The sequence below is a fragment of the Symsagittifera roscoffensis genome, chromosome 9, assembly GCF_963678635.1.
Source record: "Symsagittifera roscoffensis chromosome 9, txSymRosc1.1, whole genome shotgun sequence".
NCBI lineage: Eukaryota > Metazoa > Xenacoelomorpha > Acoela > Convolutidae > Symsagittifera > Symsagittifera roscoffensis.
In genome coordinates, this window is record NC_087070.1 from 38,516,285 (window position 1) to 38,541,299 (window position 25,015).

General features: G+C 36.3%; 1 protein-coding gene across 1 annotated transcript in view; it reads right to left on the reverse strand.

Moving 5' to 3' along the window:
• LOC134854839 (uncharacterized) overlaps nt 1-25,015 on the reverse strand; it is a 94,011-nt gene that overhangs the window by 37,456 nt on the left and 31,540 nt on the right. The window contains exons 10-16 of the mRNA XM_063871198.1: nt 20,687-20,905; nt 20,133-20,448; nt 18,172-18,360; nt 17,585-17,917; nt 9,191-9,245; nt 8,627-8,833; nt 7,355-7,658 (exon numbers count right to left, since the gene is read on the reverse strand). Of these exons, the coding sequence (XP_063727268.1) occupies nt 7,355-7,658; nt 8,627-8,833; nt 9,191-9,245; nt 17,585-17,917; nt 18,172-18,360; nt 20,133-20,448; nt 20,687-20,905 (1,623 nt within the window). The remainder of the gene's footprint in view (nt 1-7,354; nt 7,659-8,626; nt 8,834-9,190; nt 9,246-17,584; nt 17,918-18,171; nt 18,361-20,132; nt 20,449-20,686; nt 20,906-25,015) is intronic.

The following is a 25,015-nucleotide window of genomic DNA, read 5'->3' on the forward strand; positions in this document are numbered from 1 at the left end:
TGAAACAATTTGTACACTTTTCCTGAAAAACAAAACAAAAATACCAGACCCCTTATAAGAACCCGAACTACGTTCATCGACTCTTAAACACCAATTTTATCTAAAACATGATGTCATGACTCTACGAGAAGGGTAAAAAAATAGGAAACTTAGTCATCAGAGAGTAAGAAGTGTAAGAAATGAGCTATAAGAAACCGAAAAAAAAATAATTGACTTACTTACCAACATTACCATTTTTCAGATATCGGAAAAAATATTACATTCCGATAACTTTTTTACTGGCTTTTTTTCCATTAAATTATCTCAATTTGAGAAAGTTGAGGTCTAAACCATAGGCTGTTGAGGTCAAACCATCTCAAGATCAGACAGATTAATTGAAGCGATTCAGTTAGCGGTCAAAAACTGAGTAAAGTAGTCAAAACTATTTAAACTCAGGCAAGGTCAAGTATTGATCACAAACTATTTAACTAGTCAGTAATGAAATAACTGGTGTTTTCGTGATGCTTAGTTTGTCATGTCATTTACATTCACTTTCTCAAATCTTTCTTCAACAATCACTACCTGTTCTCAATCCTCAGTTCGAACCTAAGTTTCTATCTCAGTCTCTAACCCCAGCTCTTAACCCTAGTTGCTCTAACTCTGAATCTTAACAGGTTATGGGTCGAGTTTTCTAATTTGTCTTGTATTTTTTTTCTGTCAGAGTTTAAAGCTTTTAGCTAACAGCCTTAAGCAACGATGGACTTGAAAGTGGCGGCTTTCACTGGAAAGTCAGAAGAATTTCCTGCTTGGTCGACGAAGTTTGTGGCGCTGGTCCACACCAAGGGCCTGTTCAGGGTAGTGATGGACAATGATGATCTGCTAGAGGCTGAGCCTACTCTCACCGAGAGTCCGAATGCTGATCAGCAGGCAGCCTACGATACCAAGATGCAGGAGCGAGCAGTGCTGATCCAGCAGAAGAAAGACAATCGAAACACTGTGTGGTCCCACCTGGCTCTGGTGCTCAACAACACACCATTTTGATGTACTGAAAAAACGACTACGTGGGAACAGATGGCTATGGCGATGGGACGGTGGTCAGTCTAGTAGGCCAGCTTGCGAAGCTGCGCCTAGGATCAGAGGAGGATCTGGACGACTAATTCGTTCGCAGTCAAGAGCTGATGATGCGGGCGGTTGAGCTAAGCTGGAGAAGCAATCAGGGACACACTGTTCAATGCTTTCGTGATCAATAGGCTGTCTGACAGCTATGCGCATTTTGCGGTGCAAGAGAGCTTCCAACCAGCCAAGACGTTTTCAGAGCTGAGAACGAAGTTGAGGAACTACGATGACTCAAGGAAGGCTCGATGTGGAAAGAGGACTTGACATGGTCACAAAGCCATTCTATCTGCGAGAAAGAAAAAAAAGACAAGTAGTGGCTGCTATGTGTGCGGTCAGAAGGGTCATATGGCGAGGGACTGCAAATCCAAAAGTGACGGTATAAAATCCAGTGCTCAAGGAATTGGTTCGAACAAAGCACGTGGATCAGGAGCAAAGTAGCAAGGGTGCTTCAAGAGTGGGCAACCTGGACATTATGCAAGCAAGTGCAAGCAGAGGAGGACAGGGTTCTTCAGTTGTGCTACAACTTCAAAGAAGGGAGACGACCTAATTGTGGATACGGGATGCACTGACCATGCGGTGCGCGACAAGGCTGTCTTTCTAGCTTTGAGAGCTGGAACGAAAGGACAACTGTGGATAACCCCAACGGCACGCTGTCTAGGATTGAGGGCAAAGGATCAGTGGAAGTGGAGATCAGGGACTGCCATGATGCTGCGAGGAGCTACACTTTTCACAATAAGCTGTTTGTGCTGAGCTACAATGTGAAATTGAAGATTGTGAGCTCAGCTAAGGCTAGAGGCTCAAGCTTCAATTTCGTCGAGATGCTTCATGTCTACTGGCGCCAGATGGGGGAGAGCTACCTGTGAAGCAGCGCGGCAAGCCTTTCTTCCTTGAGTGCAATTTCAGAAGAAACCCAATTATTCTAGTGACGAAAATAAGAAGAGATACGAGTGATGCAATGTTGTGGCACCTCAACCAGTATGATCTTTTATCGCTTGTCCATGTGGGCGAGCTAGAGTTCTGCGAAGTGTGTACAGCTTCCAAGATGCATGAAGTAATAGTGCCTAAGAAGACTGATATCAGAGCATCTGCAGTGGGGCAGCGGGTCTTCAGTGACATTCAGGGTCCATTTGAAACACCGAGTATGCATGGTGCACGCTATACCTTGATCTTCATCGACGACCTCAGTCGGCTGGCTGTGGTCAAGTACTTGGTGAAGAAGGGTAACGCTCTACTGAAGTTCCAGAAGTTTGTGGCTGAGCATGGAGCCCAGGAGTGCCTGCGAACTGACAATGGAGGTGAGTGTTCGTCAAATGCCTTTAGGAGATTTGATAGAGAATCCCAGGTTAGACATGAGTTCATTGTGCCCAATACTCACCAACAGAATAGTGAAGCAGAGCGGTACAACAGAGTGTCTGCTGGTTCAAAGCAAAACTACCAAAGGTTTTCTGGGTGCGAGCATTGTCGACAGCTGTGAGGGTTCGCAACTTGTGTCCCACATCCAGCAACGAGAGGCGCCTTTCACTGAAAGATATTCACTATGGGAAACCATCAAAATTGAGCTATTTGAGTATGTTCGGTTACCTTGCGTACTATCTGAATCGAGGCAACAGACGGAAACTGGATCCAAAGGACCAGAAAAGCAATTTAATCGGCTGCGACGAGGAGAGCAAAGCCTACTTGCTGATGGATCTAGATACAAGACGAGTGGTGCGAGCAAGAAGCGTGACATTCAATGAGAACATCATTCCAGATGACTTCATGGTGGTCAGTGAGCCATTACACACCCTGAAGCTATCAATCGAGGGATGCACTGATATTAAGGAAGCAAGCACGACAAAAACTAGCGAAGCACGAAGCGCGCCAACTGAGGGTGATACTGCAGATTCAGTGGGGGTTACTCAGGAGAATCTCGTCGAGGAGGAAGCATTAGATTCACATTCTACTGATCATCCAGTGCAGAAGTCCGTTAGGACAAAGAACCCACCCATTCGATACAGACTGGCCTATACCCATGTTTTAGTGACTGGAATCTAAGAGCCAAGGGCTATTCAGAAGTAGTGTCTGGACCTGAAAAGGAGCAGTGGCTGGCAACTATGGCTTAAGAGGTAAAGTCTATAGAAGCCAAGGGAACATGACACTTGTTGATAGACCACGATCTTGAAAAGTTATTCCTGGGCATGGCTTTTTGCTGTAAAGAGAGATTCTATGGGATAAGTGGAGCGGATCAAATCCCGATATGTGGTTAAAGCGTTCATGCAAGTGGAAGGACTTGACTTCAATGAGACGTTTGCTCCGACCTGTAAGCCCGAAACAAAGAGGATACTGCTGGCTCTGGGGGCACAAGATGATCTTGCATTTCATCAGATGAGTGTTAAGTCAGCCTTCCTGAACACTGCTCTAGCAGAGACAGTGTACATGGAGCAGCCAGAGGGGTTCAGCAGCGGTGAAAGCCAAAAGTGCTTGCATCAACGAAGTCTCTATGGGCTGCGGCAGGCAAGAAGAGACTGGTATCAGACGCTGAGCACACTCCTACTTGATGAAGGGTTCAATAGAAGCAGCAACAACTTCTGTATGTTCATGATGAGGGGAACAGAGGATACAATGATTTATGTGCTGGTTATGTGCTGGATGACACCATCATTGGGTGCAGATGTCAGGACGAAGTTGACAAGCTGAGGAGCCGTTTCTCCCAACGATTCAAGGTGGATGACAGACGCGCCTTGTCCTGGTTTCTGGCAATGCAGGTCAAGCAATCACCTCGGACGGTAACAGTGAATCAACCACGTTACATCGACGACTGCTTGGTGCGTTTTGGCCTAGCTGGATGCAAACCAGTGGGCACACCAGCGGACATTAGCGCACAACTGTCGAAGAAGGACTGTCATGCGGCTGGGTCAGCAGAGGCAGTGTCCATGAAGGCTAAAACTACAGGCATTGTGCGCTCATTATTGTACACAGCTAAGCAAACAAAGCCTGATATCTTAGCTACTGTGACGCAACTCCCTCATTTCCTGGAAAATCCGGGAAGGGTGTACTGGGTGGCTTCAAAGAGGCTTCTTCGTTACCTGAAGGGGAGCAAAGATCTGCAGCCGTGCTACATTAAGGACGCTAGTGATAACTCTATGGATCTGCAGATGCTAACTGGATTGGAGATTTGAATGATAGAAGGTCAACTACTGGCTGCAGCTTTCATTTGCAGATGGCAGGGGCAGCAACTAGTTAGAGCACCAAGAAGCAACCAACTGCAGCCAAACCTACCAGTAAGGCTGAGTACGAAGCAATGACAGCAGCAGTTCAAGATGCTCTATATCTGTGATCACTTCTCGATGAGATGGGCGTAGTTATCGACGGCCCAACCGTCATCAAGGAGCAGAATGAGAGCTGCATCAAGATGTTCAAGGATCCTGTGAGGCAGAAGCGAACGAAACACTTCGATGTGAAAAACCCCTTTGTTCGAGAACGAGTTGAAGATGAGACAGTTGAACTCCAATATTACCCTACTGATTTCATGGAAGCTGACTTGTTGAAAAAAAAGCCCTGAGCAAGGTTAAGGTGGAATTGCATCGTCGAGCCTCGAAGGGTTGCAGCCTGACATTGGACAAAGCCAATTCATCTCAAGTTCAAACGGATTCACTGAAAAGATTCAGCTGCGAGGTCAAAAATGATTCAAATAGTCAAAATTGATTTAACTCAGACAAGGTCAACAAGTGTTCACAAACTAACATATTAGTCAGTAATTAATTAACTGAAACTTTTGTAATGCTTAGTTTGTCATGTCATTTATTTTCATTTTCTCAATTCATTCTTTAACAATCAATACCTCTTCTCAATTCACAGTTCGAACCTCAGATTCTACCTCAGTCTCTAACCACAGCTCTTGATCCTAGTTGCTCTAACTAAGAATCTTAACATAGGCCAACCTTAACATTTAAATACATCTTCTAAGCTAGATGCCAGTTAATTATCTTTGCGCCAAAAGCAACTGAAGAGATAAATTTGCCTAACATTTTGTGGTGAAAAGCTCTTAAGACTATTGACTATTAAGACTGAAGTAGACAACAGACAGTTACATAAGTGTCAATGAACAAAAAAATGCGCCAACAAAAGCTTATTTTCGAACAATTTCCAAGTTTCGTATATCGGAAGACATATCACAAAAAAGCTCAAGAGTTGAAACCTTAAGGATTGACTTTTTTCCACAAAATTACCCTAATTTGAGAAAAGTGGATGTCCAAACCAAGTAGAAAATCGAAAAAATATGTATATAAATCCACTTTCGAAACAGGAAGCCATTCAAGTTATTCGCGTCGTTTGCTATTTCGTAATTGAAGTGCGTAATTTGCTTTCATTTCGGCAGTGAATAAGGTGAATTTATCAAACAAGCAATCAGATGAAATCACGTTTTCACAAAAAAACAAACGCCGTTCTTTGCGTTCCTGCAACTGGAACGAGCAAATTGTCCTTAAATCGTATTTCAAGAAATGACTATCAATGATTCAGTGACTATGTTGGACAAGCTGCTAGCCTAAAAATTACCATGTTCCGATCTGATAAAGCTTGCTAATAGCAAGCGTAACAAAAAAATGAATCAAAAGAACAAACTGAAGTGACGAAGGAGATAAATATGAATTAGTAAAAAAACTCAGAATCTGCGGATTATTAATAGAATTATTATTTACAGACAAAGAAAAGAAACTACTGTTATTTAAGCTGAAAACATTCAAGTTTAAGTATTTTTTTGTTTTGAATTTTGATATTTCTGCCTAGAAACGAGTATCTGTATCAGGCGCAGTCGAAATATTGCAAGGCGATGCAAACCTCTTTGTACAAGATCGAGGAGATTTGTTTAACCAAAAGACCAAATCGAAAAACCAAAAAAGGATTGGTGGTGCTCACATCCAAGGTTAGTCGATTCACGTAAGTTATCGATTTTACCGGATTATTGTGATGATTTTTTGACATTTATAATGATTATAGTTACTTAAATTAGGAGTTTAAATTTTAACCGATTATAATCTCTGATTTTGCCAAATTTTTGTCAAATCAAAACAACATTTGAATTATATCTTATGAGTTATCACTTTTCTGTCAAAAAAAATCTTTAAAAGCGAGATCTCTTGTCACACTGTTTCATCTGAACACAAAGTTTTACCACGAAACAAATTATTCCATAGAATAAAATTTCCCCAAGTAATCATGAAACTAAAACAGTTTGCTGATATGTTGGTGGTTAAAAAAGCTTAAGATGTGCATCATGATACTACTCTAATGACGAAGAAAAAAAGTTATAAATTTGAAAACTTTAAAAACAGTTTTCTCATTTTTCAAAGAAACCAATTTCTACAACAAGCATAACATATAGGCAACTCAGATGCAAGTTCGCAGACAAAATGGGCAAACACAAAGAATTATAATTGATTATAATGGATTTTTGTGCAAAACATATGAATTAGAAATTGGGATTAAAATATTGAATTATAATCTATTATAATTAGATCGAAAAATAGATGAATAAATAATCGATTATAATCGATTAAAATGTGTTATAATTGACTATAAATTGACTTCAAAAAGAGAGATTATAATCAATTATTAATAAATTAAAATCAATTTTTTCTCAATTTTAGTAACACTGGTACTAAAATCGTAATATAATCAATTATTAACGCTTAAAACTGGATGCGGATGGGGATATCTTTTTCACTTTCAGCACTGGGTGATCTAGAAGTGACTGTTAGATGATAGAAAAGTTGTTTTGGTTGAAAAAATGTTTCAGAGTTCTTGTTTCAGTTTGGAGTGGACCTACTCTCGTAAATTTTCTTAAAAATTCCAGAATAGTTCCTTTTTTATCTAAAAACAAATTAGTTGTTTTGAAATCAGTTTTTTGAGGGTGCCGAAAATTTATAAATGCGCATTTTTCTCCTTTTCAACAACTTTTCCGAAGAAAAATAGCACGTCGCGTGGTTTAGATCTTGAAAAATGGCCAAAATGTCTATTCGATTCGAGGGTAAAAAATACGTCATAGGTGTACAAAAAAACAAGACCTTAGAAAAATGTTATCACGCAAAGCTACGCTGAAATTTTGCTACAGTTTAAAACAATACTCGGATTACAAGATAAGAATTGTCTTTCGAAAATAAAGACAAATTTTGACTGAATGCCCGATTGGATTTCAAAATTTTTCCAGATTCCGGATAATTGTATTATTTAAAAAACTGGAACGCATATCAAAGACTTGCATACTATCCATATAGCGAACCTGATTTCATAAATTTGCGAGCTCCCACCGACCAACGAGTTGAACACCTTCAGAAATTCGCAAGGGCTCCGAGTAAGCCTCGCAAACCCCGACAAGCTAAACTTAGCCAAATCAGGAGACTGCGAATCGTCACTCGGTGGCAACGACGGTTCTGTTTCGTCAGGTTCGTCCATAATGCTAGAAAAACTCGCAATACTGTCGCGACACGAACTAGATCCGAGCGAGTTGTTGCGCTCGGGAAACGACAGGAAAGTCGTCAAAGTTGCTCGCGGGTCATTTTCTTCAAACTCGGCTTCATTTTTACCTATGCATAAAAATCAGATGAAACTTGATACAAAATGAAATTGACAAAATAAATTTCTTTATAAAACGATAAAAACCATTCTATGAAAATTATTTCAATTTGAGGAAAATATTTAGAAAATTGTTGGACTTATTTTGGAATGTTTTTAATCAAACAACATTCCAAAGTGTTTTCACCATTCGCTGCTAATAACAAAGATCAAATTGAAAAAATAACTTGAAAAAACTGAACGCTACTGGGGAAAACTGAATGAGTAAAACTTTTAGTTTACATAACTGCTAAGTGACGCATTAGCAGTCAATTTGAAAAAAAATTATCAACTAACATGCCTCAATTTGCAGAGCGGACACATTTTAATTTGTTTCGCTAAAAATGAGCCATTTGAGAAAACTGAATGAAAAAGAAAAACTTCCATCCCACTAAGAAAATCTATTATTTAAGTTCCAATTTTCAAACTAGAAGACGCTCATGTTTTGTTAAGTGTTGATCAACAAACATGTTTCAGACTCTGATTGAGTTCTTGCAGTTTTTTTTGGAAACTTTGTTCATAACTTCTTCGGATTATATATGTTATTTCATGTATTAAGTTGAATTTGATTTTCAAATCAAGTTCATGGGCTGAAAGAAAGGCAAATATCGCTCTCTACTTAAGACAAAGAAATGCCGCGAAAAAACATGAACGTCTTCTAGTTTGAAAAGTGGAATTTATTTATTAGAGATTTTTCAGTGGGATGAAAGTTTTTCTTTTTCATCCAGTTTTCTCAAAATGGGTCATTTTCAGCAAAAAAAATGTCATAACACATTCTTAAAAATGAAAGCGATTTAATGTGACGTATTGCTTCTTTGAAATTGGAAAATTGAAAAAAAAACAAAGACTTTGCCGACTGTCTGATGGCTATCAACTCAAAAAATCAAACTTAAAGTATAAGAAAAAAAATCAGACCATCGAATTTGGTTTCATTACTTACTACTTATACTAATTTGATCAGCTGAAGAGAATTCGGAGAAGGTGAAAAAAGTATCTGCATTCGATATTGATTCGAACTTGTCAGTTTCGGATAGAAGGTTGTTCTCTGGAGAAATTTCTGCATATTCATCTGTTGTGAAGTTTCCAATAATCTTTGGATACTCGGTACAATCGTTATCATCAAGGGAGCAATTGGTCTGGGGGTTTTCTATAAAAACAACAATTTTGAGCTCATGTTTTTTGAACTCATGTTTTTTTTTATAAAAAACGTTTTGAACAACAAGAAAAATGCGCAGAGTTCATCTCGATTAAATTTTAAAAAAATATGCAATTGAGTTCAATATCAAACCTTTTTCTGAACGATTGTTACAATAAAGAACGTATAGAAGCATGTACTGGCACCAAAATTAAACTCAATTAATCAAGTTGTTTTAATTCTAGTTTTGATTTTTTCAGAGCCAGGGAAATGCGCACAACTCTCAGACTGTCTACCCTGGTTCGAGTAAAGCTGATACTCTCAGCTTGTTAGTGACGTATATTGTATTTAATTGAAAACGGCACTAACTTTTGGAGCCATCGTCTGCCTTTTTGCGCCGATGAAACGTCAGCCAAAGTGGCAGCTGGAAATAATATAAATGTTAGAAACAAAGAGAAAACTTCACCAAATCATTGCTGAGGCAAATTATCCACACGGTCAAAAAAAAATAATTAAACAATTTTTTGACTAGAAATTAACTTTCTATCATTCAAAATGGAAAAAAAAAGAGAAATTTTCAATTTATTTTTTGATATTTTGTTTTGGGGAGGGGGAAGGAGTGATAGGCAGGGCGAGGGTTTTTGTTTCAGCGTCATGAGATAGAGTTTACGCAGACTATTCGGATTATTATACCGACAGGAGGTGCGTTCAAAGCATTGGTATGACAAGTTTATAAATTTAGGATAAGGCTCCAGTCAATGCTTTTTAGGACTGCTTTTTCTAAGACTGCATTTTAAAGATAAAATGAAAACTTTTCAAAAAATGTTCTAAAAAATTCAACAAAGGGGCAAAGCTGAGCTTCGCACCTTTTTTGATACAAAAAGCCAACGGCAATAAAAAATATATCGGAGAAAACTGCATGTACCAACCACGCTGGATCCACTAGTGCCTTACATGCAGTGTATTCGAGATTATATTTAAAATTCAGAAAATATACACACAGAGCTTAAGTCGACATCATAGCATTTACCAGTAGTTACTACCATTGGTGGCCAGTAGTTAAATCCGAATTTTCAGGAAATTGAACACAAAAACAGCCATTTGAACTACATTAGAAGCCAGTAGTTAAATTTGAATTTTCAGGAAGTTGAGCGTTTCAGCAACACAGAGGCAGTCATTCAAGTGATTTGTTTAAAAACATGTTGACCCGAAAAAGTCCAAGTCCGATTTGAAAACGCTCTACTTGACAAATGTGCAGAACAAGCCGCTTTAGTTGGTTTATAGTATATGAAGCTGTTAAATGATTTGTGGACAAGCTGTTAACATAATAAAATCTCGTTCCTTTTCAGTGACGCTTTTTAATCGCAAATGTAATAATGCAATAAGACTATGTACTTCGCGTACGTGCTTGCTGAATTGCGTAAAGTATCCCTCTAAAGTGGCCTATGAAAATCGAAAAAGTGAGAAATATATTTGAAATTATAAACAGAGGCGAAGCGGACCTTCGCATCACTTGCGGCACAACACAAACATAAAAAAATATATCAGTAAAAAGAATTTAGATTTTGAAAAAAAACCGCATGAACCAAAATGTTGGTATGTTTCGATAAACAAACATCTAGGTGCCCAGCTAAAGCAGAAAGTACGAGTTTGAAATTGAATGAACTTGTCATGCCGATGCGGAACAAAAACTGTGATTTCAAAAGCTGTACTTGCCAGAAACTTTAGTTGTTTCTCTACTGAGAGCAGTGGAAAAGTTGAAAACTTAGATATAATCAATTTTCCCAAGAAGATAACATAAGATTACTAAAAATAAAGGAATCGCCGCTTCTGAAGGAACATTTATCGCAAGCGGTTCATTGAATTGAATTTTTTCTCTCAATTTTGTTTGTATAAATTTTCAGAGAACTCATAAGAATTCTATACAACAGTCAGAAGTTCTAAAGACGGTCAAAAGAAGCTAAAAAAAATCACAACAATTATGCAAAAAGCAGGTTGTGGCCGCTTAAACATATAAATATCCCAAAACTGGGTTTTTCAATTGAACAAGAATTGTCACGGTTGTTTTGGCGTCCCGGTAGAATTGTCCTGGCAAAATTTGCTAACTAAGTTGGATTTTAAATAGAACTTGAATTACAACACAAGCGCTGAAAAGTCAGAATCACCGAATCTGCAAGATCACAAATGACACACATAGCCCTCGTAATGAAATAGTCGTCATAAAAACATTTGAGATATAAAGCGGCCATGAAGCAGCAAATAAGGTTTGGTGCTGTTGGGAAAAAAAAAGAAAAATCAAAAAAAGTTAGAAAGAACATTTTGAATTTTTTGAGGCTTGTTCTGAGCTTTCAAACAATTTTTGGCAGAAGAAAATCGAATTAAAGAAAAAAATACCGGTAATCAATAGAAAAAACCAGGGGTAACTAAAAGTAAAATAATTCTGTCGGTGAGAAAACCGACAGAAATAGGCCAGACACCCAGTAGGCTAAAAACAACCAAAAATATTTAATAATAAAAATTCTTCAGCGCATAAACGTACATATAGACAGTTTTCGCACCAAAGAGGACAACCGACAGGCAAAGTATACCTTTCTTTGGTTACCCTTTCTCAGGCAGGTAGCAAATGATCACATACTTCAAAAGCACGTGTATGGCGATAGACAAAGTACTAAATTTTTGTGTTCGTCATCACAAACAATAGCTCAATCAGAAAATTAAGTTTTATATTTGATTATCAAACGCTATGATATTGTTCAAAGGGATTAAGTGCGACTTTTTCACGTGGTTATATAACATTGCTCCTCTAACTTTCAATGATTTCTGGGCGAACTTCTGACTGACTTTAAATATAACAGGTTCTGATCACTTGATCTGCTTTTACAGTTATTCGCATTTTCAACAAAATTTTTTGAAAAGTACTCTGAATTCAAACAAGCTTTTGATTTCATTGTAAACTTAAGTAGATCATATACAGACAACTTTAGACAATTAAAAGATGATCGCTAGATTCTAAATTGCTTTTAAAATTAATGAATCTTAAAAAAAATTTGCAGTAGCTTGATTTTGTTCAAATCAGTTTTATTTGCGCAACCATAAACCAAAACTCCAAACTGAATTTTAGGTTTAAAATAGGAGTCATAATGAGTTTTTGAAAGTTCTTAATTTGTGAGGCTTGTTCTGAGCTTTGAAACAACTTTTGGCAGACTCATATCGAATTAAAGAGAAAAACACCGGTAATCAATAGAAAAAATCAGGGGTAACTAAAAGGTAAGTAATTCTGTCGGTGAGAAAACCGACAAAAACAGGCCAGACACCCAGCAGGCTAAGAATCAACCAAAAATAGTTAATTTTAATAATAATAAAAATAAACCTCTTCAGTTCATAAACGTAAGTATAGACAGTTTAGAACAAGAAAATTATCCAACTCCGGACAAAATAAGTTTATTAGCGCTTAACCAGTATTAGTTTTGGGTCAAGATCGATCTGCAGAGAATTTTCATTTGAGTTAGATATCAGAGCGGTATCATCTCCGTTGTGAACAGTTTTGAAATACTTGCACATTTGATGCCTGTCGTTAACATAAATAAAAAAAAGTATTGGACCAAGAATTGAGTCTTGAAGTACCCCACATTTCACCGGTAAATATCTGAGCTGAACTGGTCCGGTGTTACCAACTGGAATCGGTCTGTTAAGTATTTTTTTACGAGACTTAATGCCGGACCGCATACTCCATACGCGTCGAGTTTCTCAAGGAATATCGTCTAATTAACAGTATCAAAAGCTTTTTCAAGTCAAGTGAAACTACGATTTGAAATCATTTTTTTGTGCAATTCATTTCTTTTGTTGATGGTAATTTTTAATTTATTCGATACCCATGAATTTTCATGACAGAATAATTTTTGTTTTTTTTTGAGCGGAGCCGTTTTTTTTAATGTTAGGATCACATGATGAGTCGAAGATTCGACAGAGTCCACTTTGCATATAGTGAGTTCGGGTTGTAGAACATCATTAAAATTATCTATTAAAGTTTCGGATTTTAAAAAACTTAGAATTCGCGTCATTTTTTCAGATCGTTTTGTACTGAATAGCTTATTCAGTTCAATAAAAAAAGTTGAAAATTTAGATATAATCAATTTTCCCAAGAAGATAACATAAGATTACTAAAAATAAAGGAATCGCCGCTTCTGAAGGAACATTTATGGCAAGCGGTTCATTGAATTGAATTTTTCCTCTCAATTTTGTTTGTGTAAATTTTCAGAGAACTCATAAGAATTCTATACAACAGTCAGAAGTTCTAAAGACGGTCAAAAGAAGCTTAAAAAACTCACAACAATTCTGCAAAAAGCAGGTTGTGGCCGCTTAAACATATAAAAATCCTAAAACTGGGTTTTTCAATTGAACAACAATTGTCACGGTTGTTTTGGCGTCCCGGTAGAATTGTCCTGCCAAAATTTGCGACCTAAGTTGGATTTTAAATAGAACTCGAATTACAACACAAGCGCTGAAAAGTCAGAATCAACGAATCTGCAAAATCACAAATGACACACATAGCCCTCGTAATGAAATAGTCGTCATAAAAACATTTGAGATATAAAGCGGCCCTGAAGCAGCAAATAAGGTTTGGTGCTGTTGGGAAAAAAAGAAATCAAAAAAAGTTAGAAAGAACATTTTGAATTTTGTGAGTCTTGTTCTGAGCTTTCAAACAATTTTTGGCAGAAGCAAATCGACTTATAGAAAAAAATACCGGTAATCAATAGAAAAAACCAGGGGTAACTAAAAGTAAAATAATTCTGTCGGTGAGAAAACCGACAGAAATAGGCCAGACACCCAGTAGGCTAAAAACAACCAAAAATATTTAATAAAAAAAAATCATAATAAAAATTCTTCAGTGCATAAACGTACATATAGGCAGTTTTCGCACCAAAGAGGACAACCGACAGGCAAAGTATACCTTTCTTTGGTTACCCTTTCTCAGGCAGGTAGCAAATGATCACATACTTCAAAAGTACGTGTATGGCGATAGACAAAGTACTAAATTTTTGTGTTCGTCATCACAAACAATAGCTCAATCAGAAAAATAAGTTTTCTATTTGATTATCAAACGTTATGATATTGTTCAAAGGGATTAAGTGCGACTTTTTCACGTGCTTATATAACATTGCTCCTCTAACTTTCAATGATTTCTGGGCGAACTTCTGACTGACTTTAAATATAACAGGTTCTGATCACTTGATCTGCTTTTACAGTTATTCGCATTTTCAACAAAATGTTTTGAAAAGTACTCTGAATTCAAACAAGCTTTTGATTTCATTGTCAACTTAAGTAGATCATATACATACAACTTAAGACAATTAAAAGATGATCGCTAGATTCTAAATTGCTTTTAAAATTAATGAATCTTAAAAAAAATTTGCAGTAGCTTGATTTTGCTCAAATCAGTTTTATTTGCGCAACCATAAACCAAAACTCCAAACTGAATTTTAGGTTTAAAATAGGAGTAATAATGAGTTTTTGAAAGTTCTTAATTTGTGAGGCTTGTTCTGAGCTTTGAAACAACTTTTGGCAGACGCATATCGAATTAAAGAGAAAAACACCAGTAATCAATAGAAAAAACCAGGGGTAACTAAAAGGTAATTAATTCTGTCGGTGAGAAAACCGACAAAAACAGGCCAGACACCCAGCAGGCTAAGAATCAACCAAAAATAGTTTATCTTAATAATAATAAAAATAAACCTCTTCAGTGCATAAACGTAAGTATAGACAGTTTAGAACAAGAAAATTATCCAACTCCGGACAAAGTAAGTTTACTAGCGCTTAACCAGTATTAGTTTTGGGTCAAGATCGATCTGCAGAGAATTTTCATTTGAGTTAGATATCAGAGCGGTATCATCTCCGTTGTGAACAGTTTTGAAATACTTGCACATTTGATGCCTGTCGTTAACATAAATAAGAAAAAGTATTGGACCAAGAATTGAGTCTTGAGGTACCCCACATTTCACCGGTAAATATCTGAGCTGAACTGGTCCGGTGTTACCAACTGGAATCGGTCTGTTAAGTAGTTTTTTACGAGACTTAATGCCGGACCGCATACTCCATACGCGTCGAGTTTCTCAAGTAATATCGTCTAATTAACAGTATCAAAAGCTTTTTCAAGTCAAGTGAAACTACGATTTGAAACCATTTTTTTGTGCAATTCATTTCTTTTGTTGATGGTATTTTTTAATTTATTCGATACCCATGAATTTTCATGACAGAATAATTTTAGTTTTTTGAGCGGAGCCGTTTTTTTTTAATGTTAGGATCAAATGATGAGTCGAAGATTCGACAGAGTCCACTTTGCATATAGTGAGTTCGGGTTGTAGAACATCATTAAAATTATCTATTAAAGTTTCGGATTTTAAAAAACTTAGACTTCGCGTCATTTTTTCAGATCATTTTCTACTGAATAGATTATTCAGTTCAATAAAAAAAACAGAGTGGTCGCATATTGTATTTTCAATAACCCCGGCATAACGAACTTTATTTTTGTCGAGGATTGTAAGTATAGGGTCAATACACGAGGAAGTTGAAGCAGTCACGCGCGTAGCTTTGTTTATAACTTGACGGAGGCTAATTGAGTTTATAGTAAATCGATACATGTACTGCATGTTGCCCTCTTTAAAGACGTCAATATTAAAATCTCCTAGAATGATTAAATTTTTACTTGTTGAGTTTTCGGGAAAATTATCCAACTCCGGACAACAATCTGTAAGCTTCGACTCTGGAGGTCTATATACGCACCCAAGAGTTTAAGAATTTTTTAATGCAGCAATGCTAAAACAAATTAGCTCAAAATTTAGAGCTCCAACTGAATTTTTGATACAAGTTTTATGTCATTTCTTAAGTATATAGCAACACCTCCACCTCTTTGTGTACGATTTGTTGTTACAAGAGTTGTATAATTATTATTCAAATTGCATTGGATCATGCTGTTCATCGTTGAGCTAAGTTTCAGAGAGACAAATAGCTATAGGATTAAAAGATAGAGAACTTAAACAAGGAACCAATTCACCATAATTGCGATTAAGAGAACGTATGTTTAAATGTATCACTGCACATTTGTCATCCCTTGCCTTCATCATTGGCTCAAGTGTCATCATCTGGCTCCTTGGGTTGAAACCCCTAGTCGATTTCAGTCCCATCACTCGAAGCAGAATTTGGCGATTGATTATTACACTTCAGCCCGAGTTGCTAATGCCCCCCACTGCTTTAGATAAAGCTGGCAAGAGAGCCGTAACAATACCACCAACAATATCTACATGGTTCGTTTCAAACACAGGAGATAAAGTTAGTTTTCGTTTCTTGTTGCAATGATCTTTACACGAATCTGGCTTCCGAATAACCGGCGGCGGACGCGATAATAACGAAGTTTGCTGCACTGTGTCGTTGGATATGCAAACAACATCTGCATCTGAGTTGCATTCCCCATTCTTTCGGATGAAACTTGATAGTTCGTTTTCAGAAGTAACTCGTACAGCATTGAAGTTCGGTAAATTTTGATTAAAAGTGTACACGTCTTGCTTATGAGTGTGGGACATAACTCCCATTCTCTTGGCTTTTTCTTTGATACCTCGATCCCTAGGTGTCAGGCATTCTTCGATGCTGAGTGGCTATCCATTTTGGTTAACAATACCCATCAGCCACGTTCGTCGATACCAGATTACGTCCCTGTCGGCATGATAGATAAATTTCACTATTAAAGTCACGTTGTGATGTGGTCCAAGTGGGTGACAGGCCGCGAAATTCGATGGTTTGAGGTTGATGTTCAAGAACGTGCTGAGAACGGATAGCGCAGTTTGTATGGGGTCACCTTGCCAACTGAGGTTGTTGAATATGAGGCACAATTTGCGCGAGTACATTTCGACTTCGACAACCCGGCAGCTAACATAGTATAAGTCATTACTATTTTGGATGATACGTTCTTCCATTAAAACTTGGCGTTCGTGCAGCTCCTTTATTTGTTTTCGTTGATTTGTTCAATTACTCGCCATTCCTTGTATTGCCCTTCTCATTGATTGGGAAATGCTCATCTCATCATTAGATTCAGTATCCATCATATGCATTCAATCAATGAAGCTATCTAATAAGTTTATCACAACAATTAGGCTTGCAACAATTTAGAACGAACATGCTGAAGTGACACAAAAATTTACAAAAATCTGTGAACAAATTTATTTACAACAAAACGTCTAGTACCCGGTTGCAATACCTTTCTTATCGCAAGGGCAATCATATCTTAGCGCGCAAAAAAAGTTTCGACTATGTACATATTAAGCTCAAATGTCAAAAATGTCTTTTCCTCACCACCTATTCCTCCACTTGAAATTAAATTTCGAAAAATTATTTTACATTGTCATGATGCAATAAAATTTTGCATGGCGAACAAACTAACAATTGTGAACAAAATTGATATCCGAGCTTTACACCGTAACATCACACACTTAGCCGTTACAACACGTAAAACGACTAAGAAAATGAAAAACTTGAATTGTGAGTGGAAGTGGAAAAGAGCCCAAAAAATACACGTTTTTTTTCAAAACCGTGCGATCCATTTTTGCATGCTTCTTAGCTTCGCAACTTTTATTACTCTTTTTTAAAATTCTCTTAACTTGTGTCAGAACAAAATGCCATGAAATAACAACGGGTCGTTAACTACGACATTTTCATGTCTTGAATTTTAGAGAGATGACTGAAGATGAAGCTCTGAACACAGCACAAACTTACCTTTTTAGAGTTCATAATTTTGCATTTTGCTTTGTCAATTGAAACTACATTGTCACGCGGATTGTACAAATTGCATACGGGCACTACAAATTTTTCCTTTTTGCTGACTTCATTCGAAGTTGAGCTGTCATTGAAGCAGTTCCAGGAATCGACCGATACGTAGAAGCAACTTCTAGCCGACTCATACGGCACTGGGGATCCCTCGAAAGCGGATATGTTTCGCATGAGCGAGTAGTGGGCCGCTTGAGGCGAATATTTGTGGTAGGCTAATTGAACACTTTTGGCCCATTTTGACATCTCTCGGTCGGTCAAAAGAGCTTTCAAAAATTGATGCTGAAACAAATTCAAACAATCTTTTAAATAGTGTTTCAAACACCTTTGTTTTGTTCTTACCAACCCTGCCGGTTGAAATTAAGCATGAACAAATTTTAAGAGTTTTCGAGAAAAAAAAAGACAAAGAAGACCTATGTAGAAGTCTTCGCTAAGTTCATCGACAATTAAAAACAATTCCTGACATGGAAAAGCACGAGAGATTTAAAATTATCTAGACTTATTGAATAACAAAAGATATGTCGATAAAAACTTACACATATTCGTGGTTTGCAGTTTTGTAAGAACGTCTGCAACAGCAGAACGTACAAGCCCCGATAGTGAGTATGTTCACACTCGACCAGAAGAATCCAGCAGAGCTGGTAGCCCAACTGGGAGTGGGAGAGGGCGCGTGTGAACAGAAAATGAACTACTTCATTGTCCACTGAAGTCTCAAATTTGAGCGCCTAAAATATCACATTTGTTGGAGGAAACCCTGGTGCCTGAAAAATAAAGTAGTCTATCAGAGTTCGCTCAGAAGCGAAGCGGAATTCTCGCCCCTTGCGACACAATAGAAAGATAGCAGGCAAAAATGCCAACTGAAAGACAAAAAATAAGACAAAAATCACGAAGTCAAAAACAAATGCTTTAAAAAACTATAACAAAAATTTTCTACGCTGTCTTCATTTGTTTTGAATCAATTTTTTTTGAGCAAAAATTAGCAAAGCATGCAAAAATGCAATTTCCGGTATAATATTAGCAAAAAAATCTTAAAAACAGAAAAAGGTAGATATTACACAGAATTGAGTTAATAATATTACAAACAGCATTAAAAACACCATTAAGACCGAACAGAACGAATATTTGAAATGCAAGCAGACTCTAAATATGTCATTTCAATGTTAAAAAAAAAGAAGACAAAAGATTCAGTGATTCTGCTAGATTCTATGTTGCGATTTCATTACAATTCCTACCCGCATGTGTACAAATTGAAAATTTTGAAAAAACAAGCATGACAACTCGCAAGTTTAGAATGGTCCGTATGCAACTGACAGATTGTGATTATGTACCAGGAGAGAGCTTGCATTCAATTGAAAATTTAAATAAAGATTGCAAGAAAAAGAAACAATCAATCAACATGCTTTCAAAAATTCCGGATACAAAATTTGAAACTCCGACACACAGATTCGGATCTACTGTTCTGACAATTGCGCCATATGCTGTTACTATCCGCCAAACACCAGCCAAAAAAGCAGACAAAACACTTGCAGATTAAACACATGAGCAGTACAGAGCTGATTTAAATTATACAGGCAAAATAAATAACACTTGAAATTTAAAACGCTTTTTTCTCAAATTGGGTTGAGATTAGGCAAAACATGAAGAGAAACAAAGTTACTTAAAACTTTACCAGAATTATTATGGTGCTTTTTTCTTTGCAATTTCCGGGTCCACAATTTTATCCCAAAACCGGGTCATTTTTGGTTTCTTTTAGTCAATCAAAAATACGCTAAATCTAATGGGCTAATTGCTAGGCAAATTATATCAAAGATAGCTTCTTATTCAGTCCAACACTGAATAAGACCTCCAGTGTGACCTCCAAAAATCTTCATAAATGAATAAATTTTGGTTTTATAGTCAAAAAATGTCAATTTTACTACATTAAACTTAAAATCTTTGTTTAAAAACAATTTCTGGACCATAAAATAAATTGCACCATAAAAGTTTTGGTAAAATTTTACGCCTTGTTTTGTATTCTCGACTTATTGTGTAATCTCAAAACCCAATTTGAAAAACAACGCAGTTTAATTTTTGTTCATTTTGGCCGGATAATTTAATGCTGCACATGATTAGTAAACTTGAGCACTTATGTTGAGCACTAATTTATGCGAGTTAAGTTGGAGGAAACAGTTCTTCCAGGAAAAAATTTGACACCAGGGAAGCGCCAATTGAAGCTTCAAATGCATTTTTTTCTTCTAAAACTTTTTCTGCGGTTTTTATTCAAGGTTTCGCGCCCCTCGCAGGTTTTGCTCGCTCTAACTTAGAGCAATCCAGGCCTGTGAGTTGTGCAAAAAGCTAATAGTTCAAATATATAAAAAAAAAACTTTTCCAACAGTGAATAACGAAAAATTATAGCTGCAGTCGAGTACCCCGATTGCAAAACCCTTGCTTATCGCAAGGGTTATAACAATACATTCTCCAAGGTTAGTAATAATACAGGAATCAAACATTTGCTAACCTGAACTAAAGCAGTCATAAGCGGACGCAACATTTTGTTGTCGATTCTTTTCAGATTTCGAATAGCAAACTTCCTCACAGCTTCGCTGGTGTACTTGTAGGTCAACAGTTTCAAGCACAGCCAAATTGGGACACTCTTGATTTCTTTAGCCGACACGTCATCATTATTCAGAATATCCAACTCCGTTTCTAATTGGTCCACTTCCCTTTTATTGGACCAATCAAATTCCTTGAAAAAGTCGTGTAGGTCGCTACTGGCAGTTTTTTGTAAATCTGGCAGTATTTTATCTTCGGCACTCTCATCACTACGAGGAAATCTTCAAAAGAGACCATTTATTGACAAAAAGAAGAGCAAACATACAAACTATTCGGCTTATTGCGTCTTACCGTTGCTTTTAAGACTTAATGATTTGTAAATTCAGTATTTTTTGAAAAATATGAGCTATTTGTTACCCTGGATGGCCAAGCCTTTAGAAAAAAGTTGAAAACCAAACAAAACCATCAAAAAATTTTTGGGGAAGGGACAAGCTTTCTAGGTTCAAATATTTCACTGACCTTGAATATTTAATAGCAAGGCTAGTCCCTAACTCCAATTTTCCAAAGGAGTCACAGCGCAAACTGGACACGACTAACAATGCAGTGTCATCATTTGATAGACCACATCCCATTGGCTGATAGATTGAGCCAATTGGAGAGCAAAGTATGTTGATATCCATCTCACTGCTTGGAAAAGACCAGAAGTTGAGATCGCTCCTACTAAGAATGAAGGATCCACTAAAAACACATACATTGAGAAAGGGTAAGAGATTCATTTCTATCGCGTTACTTACAGATAGTTACTTTTTTCCAAATTAAGCTATTGTTTTGAAAAATCTTTATGACCATTTCTTATTTAACTGCCTTACTCACGGTAAAATTTAGACAAATCTCAAAAAGTTGTTGAGATTGTCCGAGTTATAAGATACAGACGCGAAGCTGGGCACGGGGCAACAGAGACAAAATGAAAGCTGTGAAAAAATACATTTTTTTTTTTCAAATTGTTTTCGTTTTCAAATTGTGTTGTTATTCGCGCTGTGATGATTTGATCTAAATTGAAGATGTAAATGAGTTTAGACATATTCGAAAGTAGTAATAAAACAGAATTGAAGCGGAGCTTCGCACCATTTGCGATACAAAAATGAATGACTATGATTTTAAGCAAATGAAAAAACAAATCAAAAATTGAAAATAAACCTTCAAAACATCGCTTTTTTTATCAAAAAAAAAATACTAAAATTGCTAAAAGGACAAACGATTTCTGTAAAAAAAATTACCTGCACCATAAGAAACTTTACAAAGAGCTTTCAAAATGCTTAAAAAACAAACCGAACCTTTCTGCGAAATTTAAGCCGACAAAATTAGCAGACAAAGACTAAATTATTCGAAAATTTTCAGTTTCCAGAAAGAAACAGGTCCCGACTGGAATGGAACTTCTAGCATTTTTCGTCTCAAGCCTGGGTGGTACCACTGCACAGAACACTCATTGAATTTACAAAAAAAAACAACTTCCAAAAACTTTAATGAACAGAATAAAAAAAATAGCAAAAAACTATGCAAAACTTCTTGAAACTCAGTTTTTTTGTCTAAAACCGGAATACACTGAGATGTTTTTTAAGCTGAGTAAAATGCTCAAATTTTAGGCAAACTTAGTGCTGCGGCAACTAAGCCGCCGACAAAAAAGCAGACAAACTGAAGTCCGACGAAGATTTTTTGACGCATGGACAATTTCCCGCTACAAAAAACCAGGTACTGGCAAGATTCAAACCACTGACCTTTGTAATTATAGTCAAGTGCATTAACTCTCGACAAATGCATGAATTAACGTCTGACTTTTGATTTGATATAAACCGAAAGTAAAACGATTCAAGTGATTCTGTTAAACACCAGTTCGATAACGTTTGCTAATGGCAAGCGTAAAAAGCATAAAAAATCGAAGAAATGAAAAAGGTTGAAAAAGAAACTTGAACCAAACTTTTCGTAAGTCTCGATAAAATACAACTAGGGACCCAGCTAAAGTTGGAGTTACGGATTTGATTTTTTGAATTTGTTATACTGATGCGGACCAAAAGCGTAATTTCAAAAATTGGACTCTGCTCAAAATCTTAGTTGTTTCGACTAAAACACAAAAGATGAGTGAAAATTTTTGAGATAATAGAATTTTACCAAGGATATTACATTTCGTTTTTAAAAAATGAATGAGTCACCGCTTCTGCACGAAAAATCTTGGAACCCATTCTTTCGATTGAACGTTTCATCTCAGATTTGATATGTTAGTTTTGAGAAAAATCAAAAAAGTTTTGAAAAACGGTCAAAAGTTCAAAACTTGACTTTCCGAAATCCATAACTTTTTCTGCATAAAGCATAGTCCTGGTATCTAAGGTAGAAAACATTCCCAATGCTGGGTTTCTCGATTGAACACTTAACCTTACAATTTTGCACGGTAGTCATCGAGAAGTCAAAAAGTTTCCAAAAAAACGGAAGCTTCAAAACTTTGACTTGTTGAAGACCATTTTTTTGTTGCAAAAGAAATTTTAGCGTAGTCAATGATAAAGGAAGGGTTTCAACAACCTGTGATTTCGATTAAGCATGATATCAGATTGGGCAGGCTAGTTATCGAGAAAAGTCTAAAAATTGGTCAACAAATCAAAAACTTGACATTTCCGAGACCCATAGCTTTTTGTGGAAGAAAATTGGGCGTAAACGCTCATTCAGAAGAATTTCAATCATTCAGAAGATTGAACCCAAAAAATCAGATTTGGGAGGGGAGTTCTCGAGAAAAGTCAAAAAGTTTCTTACAAAGGTCAAAAAATCAAAGTTTTCATAGTTTTCTGACAACCCATTTTTCGGATTGAACCAAAACCCAGATATTGGAGAGTAGTTTTCGAGAAAATTCAAAAAAATTTGAAATCGGTCAAAAATCAAAAAATTGACTTTCTGAGGGGTCAACTTATGTGTAAAAAAAACTTATGAGCGGCATATAATGCAGGTGAGCTTCCCACTGCCCCTTTTTTCTATTGAAGCCACAACCTAAAATTTGGAGGCCAGTTTTCGAGAAAAACTGTCAAAATCAAAAACATGACTAATCCGAGAGTCAAAACTTTGTGTAAAAAACATTTCGAACAGCCGCTTATGCGGAGGGGCCTTTCAAAAACTGTTTTATTCATTGAAAGCAAATTCTCAGATTTGACAGGTTAGTTTTTGAAAAAACGAAAAAAAAAAACAAATTTGGGTCAAATATTTCCCCACAGATTTTTTCGAAGGCTGTACACAGAGAGGTAAAGTAAAAATAGACTAGATGAGCATGCAGGCCCACGGAGGCGTAGGCGGTCTTTCCACTGATAGCAATTGTTTGAAAATTAAAGAATAATTGAACAGAAAAACTTTTTAAAATTTTGCAAAAGATCAAAAAAATCCAAAGCGTCTCAAACAAAAATCAATTTAAGAAAACCATACATTTTCAGGAAATATGCTTTTCTCAAACTAAAATTCTAGGCAAACATGCCAAGCAAGACATTTCAATCTTAAATTATCAACTGAAAAAGTAACGAAGCGGAAACAAAGCTGACAGTCTTTGAGCAGACACCAGTTGAACCTAAAAACAATGATTTTATATATTTTTTTAATGTTTCATACCCTTGCTGAATCTACAATGAATAACACTTGAAACTATTATGATAGTTGCTTTCAACAAAAACACAAAAAATCCGTGATGTGGCAACTAAGACAAAACTTTGAAAAAGGTCAAAAAATAAAAATTTGACTTTTCTGAGGGAACTTTTGTGTAAAAAACTTATGAGTGGCAGATATTGCAGGTGAGCTTCACACTGCCCCTTTTTCCTATTGAACCCACAACCTTAAATTTGGGGGTCAGTTTTCGAGAAAAACTGTCAAAAAATCAAAAACATGACTAACCCGAGGGCTATAACTTTGTGTAATTAACATTGGGCTTAGCCGCTTCATGCAGAGGGGCCTTTAACAATCTTACTATTCATTTAAATCAAAATCTCAGATTTGACAGGCTAGTTTTTGAGAAAACGAAAAAACAAATTTGGGTCGAATATCCGCCAACAGATTTTTTCGAAGGCTGTACACAGAGAGGTACAGTAAAAAGAGACTAGATGAGCATGCAGGCACACGGAAGCGTAGGCGTTTTTTCCATTGATAGCAATTAATTAAAAATTAAAGAATAATTTAACAGAAAAACTTTTTAAAATTTTGCAAAAGTTAAAAAAAAACTCCAAAGCGTCTCAAAGAAATAAATTTAAAAAAACCATACATTTTCAAGAAACCAGCTTTTCTCAAACTAAAATTCTAGGCAATTTCTTTTGAAATGAACACTTTCATGAACACTTTGAAATGAACACTTTTGAAATGTTCATTTCTTTTGAAATGAACACTTTCAAAATGAACACATTTTGTCGCAGCAGTTACATCGCAACAATATTTGCGACTTAGGTTGGAAAAAAAAGAAAGCTCATACTATAATACAAGCTATGCTTGTGTGATAATAAATCAAACTGAAAAACTAAGAAAAAGTTGTTTACGGTAAAAAAAAGTCTAGTTACCCATTACAAGACAACTAGTTACAAATGTATTTAGGTATATTCGACAACAGAAGAAAACTTTTTTCATTTAAGAAAATCCTGAAGAAAGCGCTGAAAAACTGCGAAAATTAAACTACTTGAGTAAAATTAAAAATTCACTCTAAAATTGAATTATAAAAATCAAACTATATACAAGGTGTTTTCAAAACGCATTTTTTATTAATCTTTTTTTGTGAACAAAACATAGTGCTGACTCATGATAACAACATGATAAAACGAGCAAAAATTAAACTTCAAACTC